The 26,547-nt window shown below is 51.4% G+C and overlaps 1 protein-coding gene across 1 annotated transcript in view; it reads right to left on the bottom strand.

Annotated features, from left to right (window-relative positions):
* LOC311309240 (latent-transforming growth factor beta-binding protein 2-like) overlaps nt 1-26,547 on the bottom strand; it is an 87,785-nt gene that overhangs the window by 28,209 nt on the left and 33,029 nt on the right. The window contains exons 5-15 of the mRNA XM_084438423.1: nt 26,294-26,470; nt 22,586-22,783; nt 21,064-21,353; nt 19,643-19,745; nt 10,245-10,319; nt 5,109-5,231; nt 4,618-4,782; nt 2,461-2,802; nt 1,216-1,235; nt 958-994; nt 186-281 (exon numbers count right to left, since the gene is read on the bottom strand). Coding sequence (XP_084294549.1) covers nt 186-281; nt 958-994; nt 1,216-1,235; nt 2,461-2,802; nt 4,618-4,782; nt 5,109-5,231; nt 10,245-10,319; nt 19,643-19,745; nt 21,064-21,353; nt 22,586-22,783; nt 26,294-26,470 — 1,626 coding nt within the window. The remainder of the gene's footprint in view (nt 1-185; nt 282-957; nt 995-1,215; nt 1,236-2,460; nt 2,803-4,617; nt 4,783-5,108; nt 5,232-10,244; nt 10,320-19,642; nt 19,746-21,063; nt 21,354-22,585; nt 22,784-26,293; nt 26,471-26,547) is intronic.

Below are 26,547 nucleotides of genomic sequence, written 5' to 3'. Positions count from 1 at the left end.
TTGACTGGGAGGAGAGACCACACTAAGAGAGCACAGCACATGAGGAGAGCCACACGAAGAGAGCACAGCACACGCTCAGCGTCCCCTGCTAGACTGGCCCGGGGCGGGTGGGCATGAAGCACGAAGCATCTATCGCCGCTCTCTGGAAACTGTGTAACGAAGTAATTAATAAGCGGCTCCGTCACCTGTGACCTTGGTGGCGACGTCGATAGAGGCTGTGTCCCGGCCGTCCGACTCGGGGCGCACATTGATGGGGGGAAGGGTGGCCCTCTCCAACACATCTGAGAGAGAGAGAGAGAGAGTGAGAAGAGAGAAAGAGACGGTTATGGAGTTAAAGGAAGGGAGCTTGAGAGGAAGGGAGAGGTGTAAACGTGTCAATGGCCCAACGGGGAGAACAGCCCAGAGATCCAACAACCTTGCACAGCACGACCTCTCGTCCTCTAGCTGCGCTGGTTGATATACTATCTCCTTTATGCACTGCTAATACCCCCAGAATCACTCACTGGCTGCTACCAGAGTAGCCTGGAAGCCGCGGGAAGATGAAATGTGCGGTACCGCTTGCTAAAAACAGCACAATAACACATATAAATCAGAGAGACTCATAGATGGACCCAACCCCACCGGCTTTCGTCAGTGTTTTCATTGGCGGAGGGCTTCCCGGGGTAGACTGGCTACCCCTGCCTCATTTGCCAAGTAGATTTTATTTTTATTTTTTTTGCGAGAAGGACCGGCTCCTTCCAGGCTCCGGCGCATCTGAGCGATTTATGGCGAGTGGGCCCGGGCGAGTGCTGTGATAAATCTGTGTTTGCGTTGGCGGTTTCAGTGGCCCAAACAGTGCACCGGGAGGTGTAGAACAACTGGGCACAAACCCCAAGGTGGTAAATTACAGGGGCTGAACCATGTGATTATGACTTATGTTGTTTGAGGCAGGTGGTGGCAGACAGCGAGAGGAATTACCTGGATACTTCAGAGGCGACTCCGTCATAACAGGGGGCTACGGAGGAAGCAGGCCTTGGTTAGAATGTGACTCTAGTTCAGCTGTAGCACTTTTAACCATCACACTCAATCACATGTGAGCGCACATACGCGCATTATGTAATCCCCTACTTCCACATGAGTCTTGCAACTGAGAAGGTTTGAGTTTTCCTTTTCTAAAATAAACATTTCAAAAGCAGGTGCTTTTTTTTTTGCTGTCGACAGGACGGAGGGACTCACCGGGCTCAATATCTCCACATCTGTTTGGAGAGAGGGGAGAAGAGAGAGGCCATTTTTATCGGCAGAAAAATATGACATTCTGTTAGCTTTTGCAAGCATTATCGCAGCAAAATCAGTTCATTTTCTCATTGGATCAGTTACTGTTTAGAGCAGAAGTTGGGGTCTTGGTTTCTAATAAAACAAAGCTTACACCACATTCATCCCATAAGCCGACGAGAAGAGCTCCAGTCTGAAAATAATGTACACTATAGCCTGTGGAAAAATGCAAATAAATAAAGGGAAACAGATATCTTGGATAATGAAGACACAATCCCTAAATATTTACGGTCTCCTCACATTAATCACAGTGCTGCGGCTAAGCCAATAAATTATCTCATAACTGTAAATCAGAGGAATGTTTCACAGAGAATCCCAGAGGTCTCAGATGTTTGACCTGGGAGGATTAAGTCCCCGGCCTGGATGGATGTGTGTGTGTGTGTGTGTGTGTGTGTGTGTGTGTGTGTGTGTGTGTGTGTGTGTGTGTGTGTGTGTGTGTGCGTGGTGTACTCTGATAGATGCGAGGAAGTCAAGCCCTTTATTTAGACAGGGACAAGGATTACGGTTAGTTATTTGTAAAGATTAAAACATCCTGTTGTTGATATTATGATTCTCACAAATAGCTACTCTATTCTATCATCTCCAAAAAGGGTATTCATTCATTTTAGAGCTTCCACATTTATGTGGTGGGCTGTACTAATTATACCAGTATCCATCTGCATACAGCACCATTTTGGGATGAAACACTGCAATATTTCTACTGTAAGTATGCAATATTCAGACATCTGAAAAAAGAGATACAGTGACATAACCTGACCCGTCAGATAGTTTGCTTCACAAAACCATCTGGAAACTCTCCATTGGAAACTGTCTTGAAAAGGGCAGGCACTTTCAAAAATACTTGGCAGGTGATTGGATGAACCGTCTGTCTAACACCATCTATCACACACTAACTTCAACCGCTCTTCGCTGTCATCACACCTAAACTCGCCCAGCATAGTTTGCATTTAAAATTCCTCAAAACCAACTCTGATTGGCCAGGTTGTTTTCTGATCTGGTCAAACCGTTCTCTATGGAGAGTATCCGGACTGATTTGCGAGAGAAACAGAAGGCGACCTCGCGAAATCAGGTCTCGGAGGCTAACGGCGACACAGATCCAACGACAAAAAGCGCCGTTCACACTTCCTGTCTGTAGCGGCTCATCCTCACCTTCCGGCCGTCTGGTGGTCTCTCTGGTGGGGAGCTGGGGGTCCGGAGCCGGGTACACCGGATACTGGGGCTGGTGGGTCTGGGGGTCCTGGGGGTCTGGTAGCGCCGGGTAGACCGGGTACTGGGGCTGGTGAGGCCGAGTCGTCTGGGGCGTCTGGGGCGTCTGGGGCGGTTGCGGGCGCAGGGGTATCCGGGGCGTCTCGGGGTACTGGGGCAACTGGGGCTCCCAGGACACGACGGGCCGCCTCAGCTCCTCCTCCTCCAGCTGCCTCATGGAGATCTGCACGTCGGAGCGCGAGTAGGTGTAGCCGTGGCCGGCCGGGCAGATCTCCTTGAAGTGGTCTGTGGGGGCAGAGGAGGTGACCAGACAGGGGCCAGCAGTGAGCCACAGAAAGTACAATACAGTACACCCCCCCGCCCCAACGCCCCCTCAGTAGAATACTGTATGCCCCATACCCCCCCACCCCCACCCCCCCTCGCCCCCGGGCTCCCAAGCTAACATGAAACGCTGCCAAGGAGCAATTACGGTTCGTATTTCTGTCTGGTGTTCGAAACGATACCATAAGCCATGCGTGTAATACCATTATGCACAGCCTGCCATACTCTCCTCTGTGTTGTGGGAGGCGGGGGTGTCGGGTTACAGCCAGGGCTGCGGAGGTAGCTCGCTAGCTGGCAGGCCAGTGACAGCCATCACAGACAGCTCTATCAAAGGGGGATTTGGGCGGGATGTGAAACGTGTCAAGAGACCCCGACTCCCAGCAGTGCCAGGTGGGAGGGGAAGGAGGGGGGGGGGGGCGGAGTAGAGGATCATGTAATACCAGCTGACCTTTGAACTCTTCCGCCGGAGGAGACTGACTGAGAGCGCTCGCGGAGAGCTACCCTGGAGAGATAAAAGAAAGGCGATTGCGTGTCTTTGTGTCGGCGCCCGACTGACTTCAGCGGGTAGAGAGTCCATTACAGCTAAAGAGCACTGTCCCTTTCCTGACCTGGAACTAAGGACTCCACGCCAATGTTCTGATGGGCGGAGGAGAGAGTCCTGGAACAGCCACCGTCGGTGACAGCGGAGTGGTTACAGTAAATGCGAGCGCAAACGCAGGAAGCGTGGGTACAGTATGATGAGTGCAATGATTGATGTCTCTAATAAAGGGGGAGAATGGTTCTGGATATGACCGGCGACCACATCAGAGCGAAATGGAATGCGAGTCAATGTGCTCCTGTTACCGGACTCCAGTAATGAGTCTGGACTCTTTGTGTTGAACATTGCTCTAACAGCCTGTCAGACCGTACGAAAGCCAGTGTGGGTTCAAGTACAGTAATCAGGCTGCATGTGTGCTGTGCCGAACAGCGTGGTGGTCCCTCTCTCTCTGATATCTGATCTCTATGACAACCTCCATGAATCACGTCGGGGCCAAAGCCGGGCACCGCACAAACTGGCCCTTTCTCTCTCTCTCTCTCTGACTTTGAAGATACAAATCTGAGGAGAGAAAGAGAGAGAGAGAGAGAGAGAGAGAGAGAGAGATGGAGAGAGAGAGAGATGTTTCGCTTGGCCTGGGTCTTTTCCACTTTCAGAAACATAGCTGGACCATTAGTAGTGTTGTTCTCCAAGGGCTAGTGAGATAACAGGAGATTGACTCCTACTATTATACGGCTCTTAAAATATGAAGTCAGGTTATGCTTTTGGTCGCTCTCCACATCCAACACATTCGGGTAGTCTTCCAACTGCCATCTGCCATGCATGACTGCCGCAGAGAGGAATTGAGCGTTGAGCAACTTTTGCTTTGAGAAGCTTTCATTAAATCACAATATGCAGCCCAAAATCACACTTTTCATATCAGCATAAACATTAAACCCAGCTCACAGAAACTGGGCCGTCAAGCACAATCAAAAGATAAACAAGAGACCGGTTTTGAGACCAAGATTTTAAGACCGGGGGAGTGGGTCGGAGCGTGATTAAAACCAGAGAGGGATAGGGAGATAAAGAATGGGACTCACAGAGAAAAAGAACGAAACAGGCCGAGATTTGTGTTGAATTGAATTGAGAATGACAGAGAAAGAGAGAGAGGGAGGGGCGGGAGAGAGAGAGAGAGAGAGAGAGAGAGACATAAACTGAGAGTGCTCTAGGGGTCCCTCGGTGTTGTGGCGTGCGGTGGCGGGTACCTGAGCCCGGCAGCGGGCAGCGTTCGCAGGCCGTGCCCCAGGCCTTGCCCACGCGGCTGCAGCAGCAGATCTGCTTGGTGAGGTGGTGGGAGAGGTGCAGGGAACAGGAGCCCGCCGACACCGAGCGGTAGCACATCTCCTTCTGCTCCGAGACAGCCTTGTCCGCTGCCAGCCGAGAGAGAGAGAGAGAGAGAGAGAGAGAGAGAGGGAGAGAGACAGAGAGGTAGAAAGAGAGGGAGAGAGAGAGAGGGAGAGAGACAGAGAGAGAGGAAGAGAGAGAGAGGGAGGGTGAGAGAGGGAGAGAGAGAGAGGGAGAGAGAGAGAGAGAGAGAGAGAGAGAGAGGCAGATGTGTCACGTTGTGTCAGTCAGGCACAACTCATTGTACCACAACATACTGAGTCACCAGACCCACAGCAGCCCACAATGCAGTAGCAGCTGTGTGATTTGATTTAATCGCGGTTTGACTCAGCGAAATTAGATGATGACTCACAGACACAGTGGCTCCTGGCCGGATCCAGCATGAAGCCTGGTTTACAGGTGCACCTGTAGCTTCCCTTGGTGTTGATGCACTCGGCGTTCTTACAGATCCCAGGCATCAGGCATTCGTTAATGTCTGTGTGAGAAATGTTGAGCGTCATGTTATGACAAGAGCCCACTACTGAAGGTTCACTGGAAGACAATGGCACCAATGATTTCCTGTTATTGTTGAACATCCGCTCAGTCCAACTTACTGTACTTCCCAATATAAGGTCCTTTTAAACCGTACTTTTCCACACCAGCCCTCATTAGTATGGGAGGCCTACATTTATAACAAAGTTCCATACAATGTAGTACATCAAAATGTGTTTAAATTCCAAGGATGGATGAGGTAAGTCTATAGTTATGTTCCCAGCTAAAGAGGTGAGGAACTATAATAGAGAGAATGTAATCAAAACCTCAAGCTGCTGGGACATGATGAGAGACGGAGGCTTTCATATGAGCAATATAATACATCAAAGCTGGGTGTGGTGCCATGAGTGGAGAATTAGAAACGCATGTAAACCATGTTCATGTACACAGACTATTATAATTCTCCTCCACATACACTGTATCGTACTGTCAAATATCCCAGCGCGAAAACAGACAGAGAGCTGTGGCAGGTTTCCCTGAAAGGGCCGGCGTACTGTAGTTGAAAACAGAGGAGAAGCATGTTTCAGATTAGCATCTTTGTTTCCTGAGAGTATTTCACATTTCCCACACAGTGACCAAGGTCAGCTGCGTCTTATGTAAAGGAACCGAGGCCCACGCTGTTTTTCCCTTGGCCTAACTTATGGGTGCTGAGTGCTGTTTGTTCGAAAGCTTTGCTCCTGAGTCACCCAACCATAGCTGGGTGGCTAGCTAGCTAGGGCCTAATAGAGGCCTAGTCTGGGCAGCAGCACAACAGGACATATTTCAGTCTCTTAGTCATGCCCCTGCATTTAGGACCGGCGAGGGTTTGTTTTTTTACTCCCACAGAGTTAAACAGAGAGTAAATTATTAGGCTTTTTCCCGACACCGTGACTGGAACTTGAAGGACTGCCATGGTCTATTTTCCTAATAATAATTAATCAGCTCTTGTTTTGCTGTTGTGCTACCTGCTGGAAAAACTGAGCTGAGGGAACATAGACAGAGCTTGGTAAACAAAGGGAAGGTTGTGTGGGGGGTGTGTGTGTGTGTGTGTGTGTGTGTGTGTGTGTGTGTGTGTGTGTGTGCATGCGTGCGTGCGTGCGTGTGTGTGCCTGTGTTTTGTCGAGTGTGTGTTTCTGTGTGTGTGTGTACGTGTTTGTGTTCCTGCATGTGTCTCTGTGCAAGTTGGAGGAGGATTAAAGAAGGAACCAGTTCAAGGCCAGAGCTGACCCTTTAACGACCTGCCCCCCCAATCCCCATGTTAGCAGTGATGTAAACAGGAGGTCTCACGTATAAGCAAATAGCCAGACATTGTTTCCTGTTTTGCCGTGGGACACATAAAGAAGATTCAACTGCTCTCTGATGCTCCTACTGTACTGTACATCATGATGGGCTACGTTCTTCTAGCCTGGCATCACTATCCTCATCACGTGAGCTCACATTCTGCTTTCCACGGTTCACATCGATTTCCCCAAATTACAAAATAAAAGGGCCAATCAGGGACTGTGTTCTGACTGCTGTTCTGCCCCCCAGTGGGGATGCAGTCCCCGATTGGTTCTCGTACTGTAGTTGATGTGTGAAAAGGAGTTATTGCAGAAATTGACTCAATAATAACAATTAAACAAGATCAAGAATATGCAGTTGTGCATTTTCACGGAGTAAAAGACGTTTTCGCCGTTCTTCCGACTGGATTTGGCAAATGTTTGTTACGCTGGCTGAAGGAGTTTGTCAAGGCGAGTAGCCGACTCCCGCCCACTGAAACCGTTCTGGGCGGCTAAAAGTCCAGACTGTATCACAAAAGGGATTTTTTGTTGCGAGGAAGTCTGGCTTCCAGGCTAACAGTCTCCTGAGAGAACATAGCTAAGGCTATTCTTCACACTCCACAGACTACAGCAGCACTGCGTGAATCTGTGCCCATGAGGACCTGGGTCCAGGTCAAGCAGCGTGTCGTCTGTAGAAGGGAGTTTAAGGTCAAAGTTAGGCTCAGTCTTCATCACATGGGGTCTCTAATTCCCGGTGAGGTTGATTCCCAGATTAGTGTTTTTGTTAGTCTGCTGGTGGGTAAGGGATTGAAAGTGACTCGCGTGACATCTTGTCATGACCCACACTAATCTGAACTACACCTACTCTGACTTCACGCTTGCTCGTTCTGGTGCAGACTGCCTGCTGTGTGTCAGGCCCAAATGGAGCACATAGGCGCCTGTCACAAGTCACCCAGACAGGTTTCTCATGACGCTATTGTTATTGTAATAATGACATACATATGATGACCTCACTGCTTCCAAAGAGTCTCCTGATTCTGGTTAAATTGACAACCTGCCTATCCTGAACTTGGATGACCCCTAACATTCTTCACTCCTATCAAGGATTATAGTTGAGCAATATTATGAGTATTGGCTGTGATAGTTCAAATGGGGAGCAGCAGTTCTTTTTCGTAAGCCAGTGGTACTTTCAAAGCTTTGAATCAGACACATAGAATAACTTATGAGGCGAAAAGCCCATCCATTCAGGGATTTGTGAATAGTGAGTGTTCCTTTGTGAATAGTGAGTTCCTCAAACCTTGCCAAAGTTGCAATTAAAGCTGCATATGTAACGTCTGCGCTATGAGCTTGCTACAAGCTAGCCACGAGCTATCCATGAGGGAAAAACCCACCTGCCAAGTTAAATTCAGTCTGCTTCAATCTTATGGTTTGTGGGTTTGGGTACCTACAGTATAAGGCCATAGGAGAATGCCCTGCGTTGCTGATTGGATCTCAGGATCTATAACTGCTGTAGCAGAGCCAAACAGCAGTCTACGAAGATAGTTTTCACAGAGGAGCTCTCAATCATTACTCTCAATTTATCCTAGCAATATAGAAATATTTAAATCTTTCAACTCTTATGAAAATGTGTAGGTACTGTACTGCCGCGTTAATGGGAGGTGCATGTTTCCCAGTCAGACAGTCTTATGACTTGACCACTGCTATACTTAACAGTAATGTGTTCTTCTCAAAACTACAACACGTAAATGACCAGCCCTGTCTCATTGCCTACACTTTCCTTGACTAATATCACAGGATACATGTGTGTATTCAATGGAAACTATCCTGTATACAAAGCTGATCCAAAACTTCAAGTATAACTTTCATTGTTCATTTCAACCTCACTTTGAAGTTTTGTGTTAGTAATCTGACTGGCTCTGGCTCTCTGTTATTAAATACATTCTTCATCACCACCACCACCACCCACAATAGAAATAGCACAGAGTGATGTAGTCATCTATGTTCCACTACTCAACAGTTCCTATAGATACAAATGTTTGACCCAGCTGGCCTAGTTTCTCTGGAGTGTTTTGAAGATAAGGAACTGTCCTGAGGTCATAGAACAGCTTGTGTTTCCGAGGGGTGTCTTATCTGTGACACGAGCCATAATGTACCCCACGGGTCCCAGCGAGCGGAGGGACAAGGAAGAGAGAGCCGGTTGAATCACGTCTGCGTCAGGAGACACAGGATGTGACACCAGTCATTCACTCCTCCTGTGAGGGGAATGCAGCACGAGGGTCTTGTGTTCTGAGTCACGCTTTGGCAAGCAGGACGCCGGCGCGATAATAGTGATGACAGAATCCCAGAAAAATCAGGTTTTGCCTCCTTGGCAGTTGTTCTGAAGGCTGAGATTGAAAAGAATTTTGCGGGGTGGAGTGGCAACAGAGTGGGACAGAGACTTTGAAGCTGGCCAGTAAATATTGTGGGTTACTGTCAGTTTGGTGCTTCGACCTCCAAAAAAGAGGAACATCTTGAAGTCATCACAGATAGAACGCTGAATAAAAGCGAGATAAATTACTAAGTTTGTTGGCAACTCTTGACAGCATTTTGGACAGCGTTAAATATGTTCTTGTCCACAGCTCTTTTTTAAACTGAGGAATGCAAAAATAATTTCCCATATTAATTTCATCATAACTGAGAAAAATCAAAGGTTCCCTCTTGAAGGAACAGCAAACTTGTTGAACTTCACTGGTGGATGACAAGGGCTTTGACTGGAGCAGTATTGGACATTATTCTCAAATTACATTCCATGGACTTAAGGATTCTCTCCAGATAATAGAACCATTCATCTACTCCCTGGGTAACAAAAGGGAAATAAATCTACATGATGGTCCACAGCACTGACAAACTGATATTGGCACTGTTTTCTCACATTATTCAAAATGTTTACACAACAGGGGCCTCCACACAGATGTCTCAGCTGCTCGAGCTATTTCTCCTAGCGCCAAAGTGAGGCTTCAGATCTTTCCTTCGATACGAGACATTCCAATATGTGATCTATGATAGAAGGAGTAGAGATAATTCTCCCTCCCCGTCTGGCTGTCTGTCCATACAATGGACACTGTGGGTGGTTATCTCTACACAGGCTGCCAGCCAGCTGACAGGGTCCTCAGGAGTGAGGTGAACGCACGTTACGCATTCAGAGACGCCCATCCGTTTGTTTTCACACATAGACTGATGGCGAGTTGGAAGTCATGCCGTCTTTCCTCCGCCGACAGATTTAGTACGAGGGTTGAGCAACAAACTGTTAAACAAACGTTGCGGGCTACAATTCTCCCAGAATCCACAGAGTGAGCCACATTAACCATAATCACGACCTGAGGTACCGTTCTCCACTCGGATCTCCACAGACCAATTAAGACAGCGACCCAAGGGGCTTATTGGCAGCTGAACTATGACCCCTGCCAGGGCTAATTGTACCCTTGACCTGGTTCCCATAGGGGCTAGACATACTGCTTGGAATACTTTTATAGAGACCTTGGGGGGTTGTGTACACATGAAAATGCATGGACCGTCACTGTAAATAATAGGGTTTTTTTTCCGTCAGAGCACAGATGTAAAGTTTTGAAAAGAGGTCTATTGGGTAGGGGGTGCACTGGTCATTATAATTCAAACATTAGTTTGCTAAGAGATATTTGTCTCTTCACTGAAACAACAATCTTAACTTTACTGTAGCTTACCTTGACAATGTGTCAGGTTCATCCTTTTGAACCCTTTGGGACATTCCACTTGGCCATTTGCAATCACTGCATATGCTGCAAAGAAGATAGAAAAATACTGATTAGGAAAGTAATTATTGCACAATGCAATAGGTTTCATAGCAGACAGAGATGGCGAGCTCAGCTTTAAGAGGGGGCCATATACCTCACAGACGTGAGCTGCTTGGCAGGAAGAAAGTGAGGGGACCCACAGCTGGGCCCTGCGGGACACCAGTGAGACGCGATGTAAACGGATCCCCATTCAACAATGTTTATATGACAGCACTGCCATCCAGAAGAATCAAACAACAACATCCTGCGTCATTTATAATCACATGACCAACATCTCCCCAGGCCTGGGAACGGACAGAAACAATGTGAAGGAGGGAGAGAGAGAGAGTGAGAGAGAGATAGAGTGAGACAGAGAGAGTGTGTATACCATAAATATTACCAGGAAACAGCACACCACAATCATGACCCGTGTCAGCGACCACAGCGCAAATCCACTTAAACAATAAGACTAATGCTTCACGTGCACATGCTAGCATGATGATGATGAATAGGGGGTTTACTGGAATCCATGTGAGGGGTGCCGTTCATGCTTTCGTGCTTTTTTTCCCCCCGCTAACAATAACAGTCCTCTCTCGTTCGGTTTGTCCTTCAGCGGACTACTTTGGAGCTTCACAGAAGCGGCGTTGTAAATAAGGCCCTGGCGTCCATTAGGGTCCCAGCGCGGCCGTCGGGCCGCTGACAGAGGCCCGGGATCATGATGTCATGGTTCGCTCTGCACCGAGCCGGACCACAGCGCGCCCCCCCATTAATAATGCCAGGTGAGAGGAGAGTCTAGTATGACTATCAGATGGCCGAGTCCTGAGCGTTCACTAGTGGGGGGGGTTGGGGCGGGGGGTAGTGATGACGGGGTAGGGCGACGGGTGAAAGGTAGTGATGATGGAGGGGGGGGGGAGGGTTCCATAGCGGGGTAATCAGAGCCCCAAGCTGAGCAGGAATATGGTGATTAGTCACAGATCTCACAGTTTTGGAAACATGAAAACGGATACCTGGATGAGCAGTCTCCTCTCACATCACACAGCACGCGGTGAAAGGGCAATATCCGCTGTGTGTTTTAAGGGTGTCTGCCGTACTGTATGTCCCTTTGAATACTCTCTCTCTCTCTCTCAATCTCTCTCTCTCTCTCTCTCTCTCTCTCTCTCTCATACACACATCCAAACACACGGCCATAGCTTGAAACCAGACATTTGTATCTAGTCCATGTCTAGGCATTAGCTTACCGACTTAACATAGCGCCCTACTTAACATAGAGGTCTAGGTTGGATACTGCTCAGTCACTACATTAACACTGTAACAGCAGCTGGCAGACTGAGCCAGGACAGGGAGATGTGGCTACAGTACTACTGACTGTCCAGCACCGCCAGGGTGAAGATCCGCAGAAGTGTGCGCCAGGGAGCACCGGGCTGGTTTTTCTGCCCGTCTGGCAGGCAGACGCTGGGCAAAAAGGGACCCGACAAGAGCCATTCTCACTGGCCGATCAATCTAGACACCACGGTGGTGCCAACAGGCCCGGCGCCCCGCGGCACGTCTGCCCCTCTGCTTCACCGGCCGGTAGCGCCGCGCTACGCTGTCAGATGGACAGGAAGAGCTTCCAGTCCTCCACTGCTTCTGCGGGATTCCCCTGTCCTCCTCCTTCACACTCCGGCGACAAGCTGTTCATCGTATCGAATCCAGCTGCCGGTATCTACAGAGTCTGGGAACCCTCAAGTTACAGTATGAACAGCATATCAGCACAGAGGCGGGGGTGAGAGTGCAGGATTTGGGATGTTTACCCTATCTACACTGTTATTGCAGCATTTTGACCCAAAGCTAGAACACCATCAACATCAACATCTGTCTTCTGGTGGACTAACGCTGCATTCACATTGAATCCGGCAGACGGTGACGGCAAACCGGATGTCATTTTAGTGGAAGAGAGCAGAACGGTAAAATTAGGTGCGGCTGGCCGAAAATACTGCCGATGCTAACGCTAGACATAAATATTAGCACTTTCTGCCGTCCTGCGCAACAGAATGTAAAACCGACTGTCACGTAGTTCCCTCGCACAAGGTGAAAACATGGACAATCAAAAGAAAAGAGAAAGACTATTTTATAGCTACATGCAGCTGCAGAAAACAATAGACACCAAAAAATTATATTTAATATATTGTATTCCATTCTTTGTAAACCACCACAGCAACATACTGTATTGTCATGCGTATTTTTGTTTTGTCGTCCTGCCACCCTATGGGACTTTCCCATGCCGTCCAGAAGGTCTGTACACCAACCTGTGGGGTGACGGGGGTTCAGGGCTGTACCTGGAGAGGGGAGGGGACGAGGGGCACGCCTGCAGGATGGGAGGGGGATAATTGTGTCAAAGCGACGCCTCTGTTCCTGTCGGCCCAGTCCCCCCTGCCCCGCTCCCGGCCCCTGTAATCCCCTCCGAGGTTTATGGGTAATGAGCTGTTGTGACGGTGCGTACCCTCCTGCAGGGCAGGATCAGGGAGAGACAGGCGTGAGTGACAGCAGGGCGCACTGCCAAGGCATGACCAGCAGGGGGGCCGGGCTTTCAATAAAGCTTATTAGGACTGAGGAAGGGGAGGGGAGGAGAGGACAGGGGAGGAGAGGAGGAGAGAGGACGGGAGGAGAGGAGAGGGGAGAGGACAGAGGAGGACCGGACAGCACAGGGGAGGGGAGGAGAGGAGGAGAGAGGACAGGGGAGGCGAGGAGGAGAGAGGACAGGGGAGGAGAGGAGGAGAGATGACAGGGGAGGAGAGGAGGAAAGAGAACGGGAGGAGAGGACAGAGGAGGACAGGACAGGACAGGGGAGGGGAGGGAAGGAGAGGAGGAGAGAGGACAGGACAGGGGAGAGGAGGAGAGAGGACAGGGGAGGGGAGGAGAGGACAGGGGAGAGGAGGAGAGAGGACAGGGGAGGCGAGGGGGAGAGATGACAGAGGAGGAGAGGAGGACAGAGGACAGAGGAGGAGAGGACGACAGGACAGGGGAGGAGAGGGGAGGACAGGGGAGGAGAGGGGAGGGGAGAGGACAGAGGAGGAGAGGACAGGACAGGGGAGGAGAGAACAGGGGAGGAGAGGAGAGGGGAGAGGAGGAGAGGACAGGGGAGGGGAGGAGGACAGAGGACAGGGGAGGGGAGGAGAGGACAGGGGAGGAGAGGAGGAGAGAAAAGTACAGGAGAGGACAGGGGAGACAAGGGAGGAGAGGAGAGGGGAGGGCAGGAGAGGACAGGACAGGACAGGGGAGGGGAGGAGAGGAGGAGAGAGGACAGGACAGAGGAGAGGAGGAGAGGAGGAGAGAGGACAGGGGAGGGGAGGAGAGGACAGGGGAGAGGAGGAGAGAGGACAGGGGAGGGGAGGGGGAGAGATGACAGAGGAGGAGAGGAGGACAGAGGACAGAGGAGGAGAGGACGACAGGACAGGGGAGGAGAGGGGAGGACAGGGGAGGAGAGGGGAGGGGAGAGGACAGGGGAGGAGAGGAGAGGGGAGAGGACAGAGGAGGAGAGGACAGGACAGAGGAGGAGAGGAGGACAGAGGACAGGGGAGGGGAGGAGAGGACAGGGGAGGAGAGGAGGAGAGAAAAGGACAGGAGAGGATAGGGGAGACAAGGAAGGAGAGGAGAGGAGAGGGGAGGGCAGAAGAGGAGAGGAGAGGAGAGTAGAGATGACCCCCCTTCACTCAGATCAAGACAACCGTCATTGTCATGGACCATTCCAGCTCAGTGGCGTGCATCATTAGTGTTCCCCTGGGTAACATGGCGTCTGCTGGGAGGCTGGAACAGAACTGGCCTGTACTCATTGTCCTTCACAAAGAGGAGACGGAAGGACACAGACAGTGGGTTCCAATTGTTTTCCAATCATTCAGACCTGTTTGCCAAAATAATTTGTTACTCCTCACGAACTTGTTGAACGACGACATGTGTCATCAGTTTGATGACCATTCAACAATATTTACTTAGGTAGGTACAGTAGGTAGGTAGGTAGGTAGGAAGGTTATTAGTCTGACTCAAGCGTAGGTTTTTGAGATAAGTCTCTCATTGGCGCTACTCAAGTCCAGCGACGACGCCCAAGGCGATTGTGGTTGATTTAAAGAAACACTGTGTTTTCTCATCCTATCTCAGAATGATAATGGGCCGCAGACAGACCAGCGCTGGAACAGCACAAACCAAGTGTGGAGAAAGGTCTGGCGAGTACTTTATTGATCCCTGGAGGTAAATAACAAATTGTACACCTTTCAAGTAAGTGTCAGATGCAAATTCTTAGAGGGAACTGCCTTAATTTCAAAAGATAATAAATGTCACCTAAAAGTGCCACTCTCAAACACCAGAGTAAATAGTAAGGTTACGCAACCAGCGTGTGAGGGCAAGGAGAGTATGAGCAGGGAGGGGAGGAGAGAGAAAGTAGTCAAATGGGTTCTGCTTGACAGAAATATTTAATTGGTAATTTAGTACTTAATCACAGCGCGGACCACCCGGCCTGAAAGGGGGAGGGGGGCGAGGGGTCTACTCTGCCCACCAAGGGGTCCGACTCGCCCATCAATCACGGGGAGGGGAGAACAGCACTCCCCCCCCCCCCCAACCTCTGGGGGCCCGCCTGGGAGAGGAGGCCGGGGAGGCAGCCTCGGCGCTGGGGCTTATCGCCCCAGTCTGCCTGGAGACGCGAGAGGGAGTGGGGATCCTGGAGGAGAGGACGGATGGATACGAGCCACGGGAGGGAAAGAAGAGACAGTCTTCCTTTTCCTTCCAAAAAGGGGGCTGTTCCGTAGGAAAACAGCTAACGGTGGAGCCAAGACCTCTACGAGACCTTCGCGTGACTTTTTTTGTTTGTTTGTTTGTTTGTTTGTCTTCGCAGGGAGAAACCGCCACGGGACACAGTGGTGCCGCGGAGAACGCCGGGGGTGGAGCTCTTTAATCACCGGGGCTCCTCGGCCGTTTGGAGATGAAGATGATAAAGCCTTGTTTGGCCGGCCCGCAGCGCCGACTGCTGATTAGAGCGAGCGGCTCTGGGGGGAAAGTCTTCTAGTTTCAAAGCAGAACCTCTCCTTGGCACGCGCCAACTTTGCCAATCTGGCACGGCCCATATCACAGGCCCTGTAAATAATGTGTCCCATCCAGTCAGCCTCGGCAGCATCAGACCGCCACATGGGTCTAACATCAACATCCCTCCGATGACCTCACACACACACACACACACACAGACACCACACACTTAAGCAGAACTAACATTTACTCTCTCAAAATAACATAAGTACGAGCTCCAAGTAGTGATATCCAGTAAATGGCCATGTTTATTCGTGTGCACTGACCATGACCATGTTATGACCATGCCTAACTTGACTGTGATGAAATTATTCATTTCTTATTCATTTTCTGCAACATTTACTCCTCATTCAAAAACATCCAATTCATTGTTTCTACTAAGAGAATTCCATGCATTTTGCCTCCTCGTAGTTTGACAGTTTCAAATCCTCACCTGTGGCAGTGTACTGTAGCTGGAACCACCACGTAAACACACACATTCAAAACCATAATCCCCGAGTGCTGCCGCACTCCGTGGAATACAATACCACTAGGGCGAGCGCCAAAAAGACAAAACGGTATGCTTACATATCATAAGTGGCATAACGTGACGCTTATTAAGCCGTGCGACGCCATTTTCACATCCTGGTCCTCCACCAGCCGGCCCGCTGCCTCGACCGAGCCTAGCCGGGATATACATCTCCGCTGCGCTAGGATTTCTGTCTCCAGGCAGCTATGCCACAGACCCCGTCTCCCTAATAGATACCATCACAACATGTGTACCAGGCTAAATGCTAGGTCAACAACCTGCCAAAGTCTCTGTCTAATCACCATGGGATGCTGCCGTTACGACATCGGAACTTTGGCAGGCAGCTGCTCAGCTCGCTCGCGATCTCTCTCGCGTCTTGGGGTTTTTTGGGTTGTTTTTTTTAAGCGGTCACAGCAAACTCTTGGTTTTGATACAGGGTCATTAACAAGTGTTCTCGTTTGATCACTGCTAATAAGAAGCAATAGGGCCCCTGCTTTGGTCTTAGATGAATGGCACTATGGAATGGAACTAAATCACTGTGCATGAGAAGACTCGGGCCTGGGCTGGAAGGGATGAGCTCATATGGGGAGAGCTGGGTGGGGGTCCCCCCCTCTTTTCCCTCTCTGCCTTGCTCCGCTGGTTGTATTGATCTTAAGAGAGAGAGAGAGAGAGAGAGAGAGACACTTAAGAGAGCCACAGAAACAGAAATGGCTCCCCCAGTGCGGGGCCACCCGGGTGGGGTGGAGGGACGGGGCGGGGAGCCAGGGGAGCGGTGACATCACCGCGACCCCCGTCGGCCAGTCTGTGGAGGAAGTGGCTGTGCGGGGGCCGGGCCAGGGCTCCTGTGGGTGGGGTGATTTATCGGGGCCCCCCCTCGGGTCCCGTGATGCAGCTCCCTGGGAAGCCGCCCAGCATCCCCGACCCGGTGGGGGAGTCACATGGAGGAGGAGGAGGAGGAGGAGGAGGAGGCGGCTTGGAATTACACACAGGGTGACGAACGGAGACCCCATCCCACACGGACGGACCCCAGCGGAACACGCCGGGAGCGGTGGCCAGCAGGCAGCGGGAGACACGTCGAAACCTCTCTCGAAGGTACGGCACAGTACAGTGTTCACAAAGAGCTGGATTCAATGTATTGAGGTCCGTTTCACATTAATGTACTTGGCTACGCAAATTAATTGTGTCAACTGATTCCTCATTCTCAATTGGCCCTGTCTCATCCAATCAGTGGCCATTCCACAACCCCTGGGGGACAAGCGGCCATAACTGGTTCCATCTCCCGCGCTTTCAGCGGACACACTTCAACGTCTCCCGAATGTGGGAGGCCAAGATCTAAACAAAGTCCAGCGCTGTTTTCCACTCCGCGATGTACGAACCAGAGAGGGAGAGAGGGAGGGAGAAAGAGAGAGAGAGAGAGAGAGAGAGAGAGAGAGAGAGAGAGAGAGAGGAGAGACATGGACCAGGGTCTTGTTTGATCTGGATTTCATTACAGAGAGGAATGTACAGCGTGTGAGCGTTTTTGGATGTGCATGGGATACTAGGGAGCAGAGGCCTCCGCTGTAGGCTGGGACTGACAGACACATCTCACTGTCAGAGCCTCCATTACGTCAACCTTCTCCTCCCAACACACACACACACACACGCACACACACACACACACACACACACACACACACACACACACACAAACGTTTCCCCATCGCCATGTCCTCCATCCCATAACAATAATAATACTTTATCAGCCTAGAATACAACCTGAGTTTGGCATGGAGCTAGACGGCTGTGTTTCAGCGTGTTTCACTGGAGCACTCTGGGAGTTTCTCGTGTTGAATGCAGGGGGAATGGGAGAATCTGAGCCAGAGCAGGCCAGGGAGGAGACCGCACAAACAAGAATTAGATCCAAGACACAATAACGGGTTCTAACTGGTCTTCACCGGCTTTACGAGGTGGCGAACAGTAGCCCGTGTTGGACATTCCTGGTGGCAGCCCACAACGTGGCTCGTCATCGCATCCTCCGAGCGCCGGGGCTGGATAAACGTTGTCACCCACCCCCCCACCACCCCCCCCGCCCGACCCCCCTGTCGCAGTGACACTTGTTTTCAATCAACAGTGTCGCAAAACAGCCATAAACACAGCTGATGGATGTGTCGCACACGCCCCTGAACACATGCAGCGCGTTCATGACATCAGTATCACACACAGTGCGGCAGGCATTCCTCACGGAGCTAGCAGCGAACGACTGATTTCCACATGTGCGTCATTAACCCCTCGACTTGACCCGGGCGCACTGCAGAGATGCAGGGAATGAATGATTCCTTTTCCTTGATGCTTGTCTAAATGTTGGTACTCCGTAGATGTATGGTACGCATTCGCAACTCTACAAAGTAAAGCCGAGCCAGTTAAAGAGAGCGTGTGGAGATTATAGATTTTAGCCACATGTCTAAACAGGGAACAATAACACTCTCTATAAGTGGAATGCTAACTTTTCAGCTGTTACAAGCATTTCAAAGGCCGTCCTCAATCAGCGCGGGACGTGTGTATATGCGGCTTCGCCCTTCATTCCTGCCCTCTTTCTTTTGGTTCTCCCTCTCTCTCTCTCTCTCTCTCTCTCTCTCTCTCTCTCTCTCTCTCCGGAGTCTCTGCGTGAGACCTGGGACCTGGGCCCAGAATGCCCCAAAACAAGCGGCCGGGGAGAGTGGAGGGATCCCTCTGTTCCTCCGGAGATCAAAGCGAGGACGGAGGACAGAGGGGGAGGGGAACATCTGGGAGCCAAAAAGATGCTGCCTGGTTGGGCAGGGATGAGTGAGAGCGAGGGATTCTGGCAGATGGAGGGAGAGAGAGAGAGTGAGAGAGAGTGAGAGAGAGTGAGAGAATGAGAGAGAGAGAGGAGAGAAGAATAGTCGGGCGTCCATGATGAATGGATATGAGGTGATGTCTGTTTGTGATTAAAGCCCAGAGCAGACAGACACTAAACAGGGGACGAGGCCTGACAGGACCCCCGTGACACGCCATTGGCATCGATTACCGCTGAATTTGTCCCTTTGTCGATCAGTAGCAGTGGGGCGGGAAGGTCCCCTCAGTGGCACCAAACGTACCCTCATGGGAACTGCAGTTACAAGGCCCCCGGGGGGCTCCTGAGAGGAGTACAGCGCTTGTTTTCTAACAGCATGCCGGGCGACGGGCGGCAGACGTGCCCCCCTGAGGGTCTGTCCCTCCACAGTGAGAGGCAGCGCCACCCAGCCGGCAGGACCGCCGCCGCTCTTCAAACCCGCCACAGCTCCGGCCAGAAGGAGCCGCGGCTGCTCGCTTCTTGTCAGGGTTAAGTGACGAGAAGGCGGTGCCAGCTCTCGGTGCCCGCAGGCTGGGTGGCACGGGGTCCTTCGTGCCGAATGTGCTCGGATTTGGCGCCTTGCTTTCTGGTTTCGGGAAGCAGAAACAGCTTGGCGATACGGCCGCAGAGCAGGCAGGGATCTAATGAGGACTACCATGTGTCTGGATTAAAGAATCATCATGAATCATCAGCCTCGTGTTAAGCTAAATAAACCCCACTTTGGAGCGCACCCCACGTTGGAATTACACATGAATATATTATTTACCAACATAAACACACAACAGTATTGAGATATTCTGACTAACAGAGAGGGAGGTTGGGAAATAGGATTTCGAGAGCGACTAGTTAATTGAGACTGGCTCACGCTCGACGCTGGACCTCACACAGGCTTTTTGCATTTTACCGAGTTCAGCGTGCGTGTTGGGGATGAAGGGGGCTTACCGGGCTTGATTGGACACTCTGTACACTTGTTGAGGCCCCACGAGGCTCCTACACTTCCACAGCAGTCATCTTGTTTGGTCAGGCCAGGCAGAGGCTTCCCGCACTGCAACAACACACACACACAAACACACGCTCATCACCTCATATTTATAAACATATACAGAGTGTGTGTGTGTGTGCGTGTGTGTGCGTGTGTGTGTGTGTGTCCTTGGTTGCGCTTGTGCCGGCATGCTTGCACGTGCGCACGCGAGTGTGCGTGTGTGTGAAGGGGACAGAGTGAACCATGCACATCTGAGACTGGTTAGCCAGGACAAAACATAGTGTAAACAGCCTCTACCAGGAATAACTCCTCCTGGCATGCCTCTTTAAGGAGCTTAGCTAATTGTAGAGAGAGATTATTAACAAACTCTACTGAGTTCTGGGGAAATGGCGAGTCTCACGGAGCACAGTTGGAGCAGAGGCGTGTATTTCAACAGAACACATAACTGGGACACTGCAAGAGTCACCTAAGTTCAAGCAGAAAACTCCAGGTTGGCCTTTAGTGTGCTACTTTGTGAAAATAATTCTAGGTGCTATTCTAAGCCAATATGAATCTGAATAAAGATTGTCTTTTTGAACTCTCCATGAAGACACAGCAGGGAGAATGGGTGCAGTTACTTCCAACATAAATAAACTCTCTTCCCTGCTTGTCCAGGATTTAACACTAGCCGAAGTCTCCACAGAGGACGCAGTCTGTTGTTGGGGTTGGAATGGTGCTGCATAACATCAGCGCCTCGCACAGCCAAACCAACAGATGCTGCACTGGGGCTCGCAGATGAGGACCGCTGTCCACTGTGTGTGTGTGTGTGTGTGTGTGTGTGTGTGTGTGTGTGTGTGTGTGTGTTGGGAGAGAATTCCAGGGATAGTCTAGTGGCCTGGGATCCCGTGCAGTAGAAATGACAGGGATCTCCAACCTTGAACCAACCCGACAGACAGATAGACAGACAAACGCGCTGTAACAGCCAGGCCTCCTGCGCCGTCTGAAAAGCCCCGCCTCTCTGTTGTGACAAGCCGCGGACCTAACCTCGTCTAGGTCTAACTCATAACACGTCCGCGCCGGCCGCCGGCGGAACCCGAGACGGCCGCTGTGTTTGGGAGCTCGTAAATCCCCAACGCGGCGTAAACCCCTGGCACCATGGCGGGCTTCCTGTCGCGGACGGCTGCTATCAGACGAGGGGGAAGGGACAGCTCGTCCACAAAAAGAGAGGCCAACAACCCCCCCCCCCCCCCCCGCCCGCCAAGGCAGCTGGTGCCAGCGTGGGGAGCGGACTGCCTGCACGCGGCGTGTTTAACGGGAGCCATGTATTTGACTCCAGGTAATATACCGTACCGTACCCGCTCTAACGACGGCCATGCATTCCGCCCCAGGTGATATACAGTACCTGTCCATCGACGGTCTCTTGGAAGCACCTTCCTACATATCCGTTCTGCCGGCTGCTGGGTCTCGGGTGGCTGTTGCCGTTGGTGGGGGGGTGACCGTTCCCGTGCCCGCCGGCGTGCTCTGACCGCTGGCCGTTGCCGTTCGCCGGCTGGGAGCGCTGCTGTACGGAGTGGGCGCCGTCGGTGGAGGGCGGTCTCTGGCCAGGCTTGACCCGGGCTACCTGGTGGATCTGCACCTCCGCCTCTGGGGGCAGCTGGATATGGACGTTGACCAGGGAGGGGTGCATGGAGACTGAATACAAACGCACGCACACGCACGCACACACACACACACACACACACACACACACACACACACACACACACACACACACACACAAAACACAGTCACAACTCTACTCTCTAGACTAGAAAAACTATAACTCACATGGACCTGCCAGGAGCCTCATGTTGGACATGGGACAACAACATACAGGACTAGGAACGTTAGCCTGCTCTCTGCCAACATGTTCCTAAAAGAGCAAATTGCTTTCATGATCCTGTGGCCTCAGCGGTATGAAATATGATGACTAACAGGGTATTCCCGAGAGTGGAATTCGATTTAGGTTTGAGATACAAACAAAAGGCCTTTTTTATGGTTTAATCTAATTATTCATTTTTCATGACTCAGAACAGATTTGCCGAGGGGTTGAGGAGCCACATTGCAGTGTTTAGAATGAGCCCCTTTGTCCATTCGAGACACAAGGGAACATCGATCTCAAGGATGTGCCAAAGGCTTTTCCAGGAAGTCCTGACCCACTCTCTCCCTCCATAAATCATAGGTTCACAAGACGGGGCGCAGCGTTTCATATGCTACACGCGCAGAGCGCATGACTGGAGGCTTTGCGCGCGCACACACACACACGCATGCAAATGCACGCGCGCGGGAGGGATGTCTGCTCTGTGACGTAACAACGCACAGATGTGGTACCTGTCATTAGGACGTGCGTTGTAAAATGTTAGAAGGGGGCTGGAAAAATGGAGAATGGAATTCAGAGGATCTGAGCGACAGAGAGAGAGAGGGGGGGGAGGGAGAGAGAGCTTCTGCTTTCACTTACAGCACACTCCCGGACCAAGAGAAGTCAGCCAGAAGAGAGAGAGTGAGAGGGAAAAAAGGAGAGAAAGCAGAAAAATGTTGCTCTAATATTGTAGCGTATTTTAGTTGCTCTCCATGGTTGTGGCTGACACTCTGTTTCCAATATTCACTAGGACCCCTTCTGCTGACGATAACAGGGAAATCTGCTCGAACAACAGCAGGGCTTCCAGAGGAAAGAAAAAAAAACACACACGACACATTCTGCCAGAAATGGCATCTGACTTTCACTGCTGGTTCCCAAAGGCCAAGTTCAGCGGAGCTACAGTACTGGGCTGTGGCACGCAAACATATAAACCTGTACCAGTTCAAACGCCCCACCAGAACAGCGCCCCCTCCCCCCGAGGGCCAGAGCCGGACCCCCGTCGGGCCAGATGACCAGAACAGATCACCTTGTTGATTGGACAGCGGCAGGGTGTACATGGAGTGGGAGGAGTTGCGTCCGGCGTCCTTCCGGGCGACCGGTAGGGTGTGCCTGGCGGGGGGCGGGGCGGGGAGGTGGCAGAACTTCCCCGTGGAGTTCGACGGACACCAGCAGTGGTCCCTGCCGATGCAACGCCCACCGTTCAGACAGGGGATCTGACAAAAGACTGGAGGGGGAAGAGAGGAGGGGGGTGGGGGGGTAGAGAAAGAGAGGGATGGAGGAAAGAATAAGTGAGAGAGAGAGAGAGAGAGAGAGACAAACAGAGCTAGGTCATTACCAGTGAGAGAGCTTCATTAGTGTAAAGGCCCCGCCGGTTTTAATTGAGTTGATTTATGCGTCCTCATATTCAGGGGAGCGTACCAATAATGAGAAGTGGGGGGGGGGGGGGGGTTGTTGGAATAGGAAGTGTGCTGAGGCAGCTGGTTTTCTCTACTGTGTTTCCTAATGCTTTAATGTAACCATGCCCTGCTCTGACTAATAGACACCTCATTGGACGTGAAGTTTATGGAGCTCCAGCCTAAGCCTGAGGGCAACACCTCAGTTACTGGCTGCTCCGCGGCCCTGCCTGAGTTGGCCCGTTCCTGTGTTCATTATATCCTTCTGTGCATCAATCATAATGAGACATATTTGTAGCTCATGTAAAAACCACATGATGTCAAGAATTAATGTATTTTCTGCGTCTGACACTTCATGCCGAGGCAAAGTGAAAACGCTCACATCCAAAAGTACCAAAGCTCCCGCAGAGTTTCCAGAGAGAGGGCAATTATCTAAGCGGTCCTTGAGCAGATAAGAAAACTGAATCCTGAACTAGCGTCTCTTCTGTGCAGCGTGATTTATGCCACTCATCAGAGAAAAAGAGGCAGAGAGAGAAAGAGAGGGAGGGAGGGAGGGAGAGAAAGAGAGAAAGGCAGCTGGTGTCTGACAGTAGTGCGCTCTCTCTCTCTCTCTCTCTCTCTCTCTCTCTCACACACACACACACACACACACACACACACACACACACACACACACACACACACACACACACACACACACACACACACACAGGCCTCTCATTGGTATCTTGTCTCTTAGAAGAGATGCCAGTGGACTGGGATCCACATCACAGCTCAAACCTCAGCCCGGGTCAAACTTCAAACGGCTGTAAAATGAAACATCTATACAACCTGAGCCAATAAAATCAAATGGCCCAGGGGCGCGGTTGAAAAAAAAAAGGGGAAAAAAAGCCTTTTTAGGTCCTCCAGTACCACACACCTAGACCTGGGATACTGGGAGACTATTTTGAGCTCACTCATTAGGAGGGCTTCCAAATGAGGAGATGAAAGAGGATCTGCCAGTTAAACAATCTGGGCTCCATCATGGTGAGGCACAATACTCACCCCTATCCCACAGACAGGTACTGTAGGCAAACAGCCAGACAGCTAGACGGACAGACAGCCAGACATACAGACAGCCAGACATACAGACAGCTAGACAACCAGACAGCTAGACAACCAGACACATAGACAACCAGACACATAGACATACAGATTGGCAGACAGCCAGACATTCAGACAGACAGACAGACATACATACATACATACAGACAGACAGACAGCCAGACAGCCAAACATACGGACAGCCAATCATACAGACAGTCAGACATGCAGACAAACAAACACATAGACAGACAGACAGACAGACAGACAGACAGACAGACAGACAGACAGACAGACAGACAGACAGACAAACATATAGACAGCCAGATATACAGACGGCCAAACATACAGACAGACAGACATTCAGACTGGCAGACGGGCAGACGGGCAGACGGACAGAGATGGTGTAAGGGGTTAAGAGGACATGACAAGTTTGGCTGGAATATTAGGAATGAATTTCTTGTCAGATACCATTAACAACACAAGACAGACAGACACAGAGAGATAGAGAGGCAGTGTTTGGGCAGACGGGAAGCTGCACCCCCCCCCCCCCCACCATGATTAGACATGCTGGCTATATTATCAGCTACAAAGGGCTATTAATTCCTCCACAATCTGGACCCCAGCCCTGGGCTGGTCTACCTCCGCCTACACCCGCCCCCCCCATTCCTGCCCGCCAGCAGCATGGGGCAGGAACTATTCTTAGACAACAACCTAGACACACACACACACCAAACACAGCCGCAGACAGACATACACAGACTACAACACACAGATGGCGGCATACAAACACACACACACACATGGCCTCTTTTAACACAACAAAATGCAGCGTCAAAGTGTTTCTCTATGCATCTGTTCTTATTGTAATAATTAATATCAGGCTTTAGGGTAACTGCGCTATAATGATGCCATCTATTCAGGAGCCCAACGCTGGGATGACGCTCTCCTCTCAGCGTCACCTGCTGCCGGGCTAGGGAACATAGCAAGGGCGTGAGATAACTGTTTTGCTGTCCAATTGACATTCCTCGACCAACACGCACTCTCGCAAAACAACACAATGCCAGCTTGAATGCTGAGCAATTTCCTTTAACAAAGTATTTTACAGACATTTTAATGACCAGAGATTTCTTGAAAATAAAACCCGGGCGTTAAAACAAACCAGGAGTTGCTCGGGGCAGCCTGGAGCGTGGACTGGTGGAGCAGCTCTGGTGAGGCCCTTTCTCGTTTCTCTGAGTTTCTTAGCATGTTCCAAAAAAAACATTAATGAGAGCATACAGTAAATCAGCAAAATAACCTGTATTCATAACTCCGGCAGTTCCTACCTGAAAATCTCAGCCCGTTAAACCAGGGGGGGCAGTGTGTGTGTGTGTGTGTGTGTGTGTGTGTGTGTGTGTGTGTGTGTGTGTGTATGTGTGCGTCCACGCGCGTGTGTGTGTTTATGCGGGTGTATGCGCACATGTGTATGAGTATGTAGCGGTCTGTGTGTGATCTGCGTGTTTGTATCTGTGCATGCATGTGTTTATGAGTGTGTGTGGGCCAGCATGCGCGTGAGCGTGTGTACAGGATGTGGTACGGCCGCCCTTCGCGTCTGATTGGCCAGAGTGATTACTGCGAGCGTCGGGACGCGGGGCGCGGCCTCCGGCAGTGTTCCCCCCCCCCCGCCCACACGGGGCGCTGTGCTCCCCTCCCGTGTGAGTCAGTAGCAAAGCCCCTGGATAAATGGCAGGTTTAATGTAATCCCTATAAAATCCCATTCACACCGCGGCTACTCCCTCCCTTTCTCCTCCGCCTCGCCCCTAAATGGTTAAACGGGCGCGCGGCACCGAGAACGAGGTGTCGACCGCGCAGGGGACGACAGGGGGGGAGCGTGAGACCACCGCCTCTCTCTGCGTGTGTGGTTCGATGACCCCCCCCCCCCCCCCACCTCTTTCTCTCTCCAAGCCCTCCCGGTGACAGGGGAGCGAGGGAGCCTACTTTTAATCTCCTCGCCGCTACTCCCCTCACCCCCCCCCCCCTCACCCTCACCCCCCCCCACACCACACCACCTAGCTTATCTCTCTTCCCCTCTCTCCGACGGCGGGACTCGCAGAGGGGGGGGGCGCTCAGACGCGGGCGCTCCTCCCCTCCGCCAACTCTTTCGGTATTCACCGTCGACCACCCCCGACGTCCCCCCCCCCACCCCTTACACTAAACCCGTGGGAAGAAAGGACAGAAAGAGAGAGAGGGAGAGAAAACTGAAAGAGAGCGACACTCACACAGGCGGAAGCCCTGCGACTTGGGCGTCTGGTCGCGGTGCTGGTTCTCGCTGTAGACGGTGGTGGTGTCGCCCTTCTTGCAGCTGTTGTAGCAGCTCCCGCCGTCGCACACGCGGCGGCACACCATGGGCGTGAAGACGATCTTGATGCGGTCCAGGCTGGAGGTCAGGTTGGCCCCTGGCGGGAGACACACGACGGCGCACGCCCGGGTGAGAAGGAGGAGCAGGAGGGGCAGGAGGAGCGTCGGCGGAGCT

The sequence above is a fragment of the Borostomias antarcticus genome, assembly GCF_949987555.1.
Source record: "Borostomias antarcticus genome assembly, chromosome: 5".
In the NCBI taxonomy this organism is placed as follows: Eukaryota; Metazoa; Chordata; class Actinopteri; order Stomiiformes; family Stomiidae; genus Borostomias; species Borostomias antarcticus.
The sequence above is the reverse complement of the archived record's forward strand: the minus strand, read 5'-3'. Positions and strand labels throughout refer to the sequence as shown.